The sequence below is a fragment of the Quercus suber genome, unplaced genomic scaffold (assembly GCF_002906115.3).
Source record: "Quercus suber isolate HL8 unplaced genomic scaffold, Cork oak 2.0 scaffold_470, whole genome shotgun sequence".
Lineage (NCBI taxonomy): Eukaryota > Viridiplantae > Streptophyta > Magnoliopsida > Fagales > Fagaceae > Quercus > Quercus suber.
In genome coordinates, this window is record NW_027069921.1 from 206,616 (window position 1) to 211,165 (window position 4,550).

Genomic DNA, 4,550 nt, shown 5'->3' on the forward strand with positions numbered 1-4,550 from the left:
TGAGGAGTCTGAGTCACTTAAAGTAGTGGCATAAACCTTTCCTTTTGACTTCAAATAATTTGGACATTCCTTTTTGAAGTGTCCATGTCCGTTGCACTCAAAGCACACAATGTCCGAAGGAGATTGAGACTCCTTCCCTTCTTTCCTCGTAAACTCTTTCTTATCACCTCTTGGGGATGAGAATTTTCCTCTGTTAAATGGTTTCCCACTGTTCTTCATCTTCAGAAATTTTTGGAAGTTCTTCACAAGAAATGCTACTTCTTTTTCCATTCCATCTTCTTCGGAGGGATCATCCATTCTTTCGGTGATGGTTTTTAGAGCGAATGATTTACTTATCTTGTGGGAAGGCAGTCCCAGTTCATATGTTTAGAGAGACCCAATTAGCTCTTGAATATTGATCTCATCCAAGTCTTTACTCTCCTTTATGGTTGTGACTTTTACTCTAAAACTTTCAGGCAGAGACCTCAAAATTTTTCTCACCACTTTGGTATCTTCAATCTTCTCACCAAGATTGAGTTTAGCAATGACAATTTCGTTGAGCTTCCCATAGAATGAATCAAACAATTCATCTTCACCCATCTTAAGCTCTTCAAATTTGGTGGTAAGAATTTGGAGCTTTGTGTCCTTCACCTTCTTAGTCCCCTCATAAGTTGTTTCCAAAATTTCCCAAGCTTCCTTGGCCACAGTCATGTGAGATATCCTGTGGAATTCTGAGGAGCCAGGCATAGCTAAGGTTTTGTTTAATACTTAACAAATAGTGAAACACATGACAAATAATATGACAAACCATAAATGTAGCAAAGATTGCTTTTATTAATAATAATAATACCTTCTTAGGTTTTTTACATTTCAAGGACGGAGTACAATATTTTCATCTAGATCTTCTAGATAATATGCACCTATTTCTGTCACTAAAGTGATGCAATACGGTCCTTTCCAATTAGGCCCCAGCTTTCCCCAGGCTGGGTTCTTAGCAATACCCAAAGCTTTTCTTAACACCAAGTCTCCTGATGCTAAAGGTCTTAGCTTCACGTTGGCATCATACCCTTGCTTGAGCTTGTGTTGATAATAGGCCAATTAGACCATTGCATTTTCCCTTCATTCCTCAATTAAGTCTAAGCTTTTCTCTAACAGCTCATCATTGTTGCTCGAAGTGAAGGAATTCGCTTGCAACGTTAGGATTCCCATCTCCAAAGGAATGACAGCCTTGGCCCCATACGTCATTGAGAAGGGGGTCTCTCCTGTTGACCGGCGAGGTGTAGTCCAATATGTCCAAAGGACGTGTGACAACATTTCCACCCATTTTTCCTTCATATCATCCAATCTCTTCTTGAGTCCATTCACTATGACCTTATTGAGAGTCTCGGCCTGTTTATTCCCTTGGGGGTAAGCTAGGGTGGAATATCTATTTGTAATTCCCAAATCACAACAGTACCTTTTGAAAGCCTAGCTATCAAATTGAAGGCTATTATCTGAGATGAGGGTATGAGGGATCCTAAATCGAGTGACGATGTTTTTTCAAATAAATTTCTTAGCATCCACATCCCTGATATTAGCTAATGACTCAACTTCAACCCATTTGGTAAAGTAGTTTGTGCCAACAAACAGATACCTCTTATTTCCTGTTGCCTTAGGGAAAAGACCTACAATATCCAGACCCCTTTGAGCAAACGGCCAAGGGTTGGAAAGAGGATGTGGACTCCTCCTGGTTGGTGAATGTTTGGTGCAAATCTTTGGCATTGGTCGCACTTTTTAACATATTCCTATGTTTTCTTTTGCATGCCCGGCTACCAATATCCATGAGTTAGGGCTCGGTGAGATAAAGATCTACCTACTATATGGCTTCTACAAATTTCCTCATGTAGTTCCTTCAGCAGTAGCTCTGACTCTTCAGGATGTATACACAGCAAATATGGCCCAGAAAATGAGCGCTTGTAAAACTTTTGGTCATCGGATAGCTAAAACCGAGGAGCCTTTCTTTGCACTTTCTCAGCTTCTGACTTCTCATCGGGCAAGATGTCCTCCTTAAGGAATAGCACTATAGGATCCATTCAGCTTGACCCTACCCTGATTTGATGGATCTGGACCATGTCTTCTTTCCCCACAACAGGCTTGCACAAGTCCTCAACAAGTATGACCTGATGCAAATCTTGTGTCGAAGAGGTGGTAAAAGTAGCCAGGGAATTTGCATGTGTGTTTCCACTTCTATAGATATGCATCAAGTTAAAAGATTTGAAACCTGCTTGCAAGTGCCTAACCTGATTCAAATATTCTTGCATTCTCACGTCCCTGGCCTCTAACTCTCCCTTCACTTGGCCCACGACCAATCTTGAATCCGAGAATATCTCTATTGCCTTTTCGCCCATTTTTTGCACCATGGTCATTCCTACCAATAGACCTTCATATTCGGCCTCATTGTTTATGGCCGAGAAGTCCAGTCTCATTGATTTCTCAATAGTAATCTTCTCAGGGGATACTAGAACTAGCTCCACTCTGGATCCCCTTTGATTTGTAGCCCTATCAACGTATATATTCTAGGATAAAGGCTCTTGTGTGGAGATCATACCAACTGATTTTCCATCCATGCCCGACTTCTTTACCTTTTCCTCCAACGGGGATTCAGCGAACTCGACCACCAAATCTACAAGGACTTGACCTTTGACAAAGGGACGAGGCATGTATTTGATGTCAAAAGCTCTAAGGATTGTGCCCCATTTAACAATCCTCCCTATGTAATCAACACTTCGAAGTAGAGACCTCAACGGAAGTTGGGTTAGGCCAACAATTGTGTGTGATTGAAAATAATGAGGGAGTTTACGGGTAGCATGTACCACTGCCAAAATGGCCTTCTCTAGTGGTAGGTAACGGACCTCGACCTCGTGTAGTAACTTCCTCACATAATAAATTGGCCTTTGTATGCCGCTATTAACTTGTACCAACACCAAGCTCATAGCATGAGGGGCCACAGCAATATAAGCAAACAGGACCTCGTCCACTTCAAGACTAGACATGGTAGGTGGCCGAGAAAGATATTCCTTATTATTTGAAGGCTAAAGCACACTTCTTGGTCCACTCAAATCTCTTCCACTTATTCATTAACAGGAAGAAGGGTCTGCATCTATCCGCTGACCGAGAGATAAACTGGTTCAAGGCAGTAGTCATTCTGGTTAGCTTCTGGACTTCTTTGGTATTTCGAGGTGGTTGTAAACTGTTAATTGCCTTGATCTGATCAGGGTTAACCTCAATTCCCCAATAGGTTACCATGTAACCCAAAAATTTGCCTGATCCCACACCAAAAGAGCATTTGGAAGCATTAAGGCGCAGCTTGTGTTTCCCCAGAATTTCAAAAATGTTCCCAAGGTCTCCCATGTGCTTGGGCAGCACCTTACTCTTCACCACCATATCGTCTATATTGACCTCAATACTCTTTCCCAACTATGGTTCAAACATCCTAGTCATCATCCTTTGATAGGTAGACCCTGCATTCTTCAAACCAAATGGCATCACTTTGTAGTGGTAGTTTTCAGTGGGAGTGAAAAAGCTGTCTTTTCCTGATCCCTCAAGGCTAGTGGTATCTGTTGATATCCTTGAAAGGCATCTAAGAAGCTCATCTGAGGATGGCCTATAGTTGCATCCATCAGCTGATCTATCCGAGGCATAGGGAAGGGATCTTTTGGGCAAGCCTTATTTAAATCTGTGAAGTCCACACACACTTGCCACTTCTCATTCTACTTCTTCACCACCACAGTATTGGCCAACCACTCAGGGTAGAATACCTCCGTGATAACCCCTGCTTGCTTAAGCTTCATCACCTCATTCTTGACAATATCAAAATGAGCCTTGGATGAGCGTCGAGATGGTTGCTTTTTGGGGATGAGCCTGGGGTTTCGTAAGCGTTCCATGCGAACACATCAACATTTCTCTTAAGAAACTTTATTAGCTCTTCCTTCTCCTTAAGAGGCAGCTGAGCTCCGATCTAAAAGAACTTCTCTGGATCACCAACAACAACCATTTCTAAATCTTCACATTGTGCCTCCTCAGCTGATCCATTAGCAGGCAACACTAGAGTTTTTGATTGCTATAAGCCCCTTTCAACAGAGGCTGAGGACTCAGCTTCAAGCTGGTGTAAAATGGCAGCCACCAGACATTGCTTAGCAGTGGACTGACTTCCAACAATCTCCTTAATCTAGCCTCTCGACGGATATTTTACCTTTTGGTGCAAAATAGAAGAGACAGCCCCTAGGGCATGAAGCTAGGGCCTGGCCATAATGGCTGTGTAGGGGGAGTAAACGTCTACTACAATGAAATCCACCTCTACCACTTCTGAACCAACCTGCACAGGTGGTCTAATCTGACCCCTCAGGATGACAATCTTCCTATCAAAACTCACTAAGGGAGAATTGTAGGCTATTAAGTTCTCGAGTCTCAAGTTCAACCCCTTGTACAAATCGGGGTACATGATCTCAGCACCACTGCCCTGGTCCACCATCAACCTCTTCACGTCATACCCCCCCAATCCTAAGCGTGACCACCAAAGCATCATCATATAG

General features: G+C 42.7%; 1 protein-coding gene across 1 annotated transcript; it reads right to left on the reverse strand.

Moving 5' to 3' along the window:
- Nucleotides 1-1,098: 1,098 nt before the first annotated feature.
- On the reverse strand, nt 1,099-3,011 carry LOC136062949 (uncharacterized). Its single transcript, XM_065762708.1, has 3 exons — nt 2,601-3,011; nt 2,259-2,534; nt 1,099-1,368 (listed from the first exon to the last, which is right to left on the reverse strand). Exons 1-3 carry the CDS (start codon nt 3,009-3,011, stop codon nt 1,099-1,101), a joined length of 957 nt encoding a protein of 318 aa, XP_065618780.1.
- Nucleotides 3,012-4,550: the final 1,539 nt, after the last annotated feature.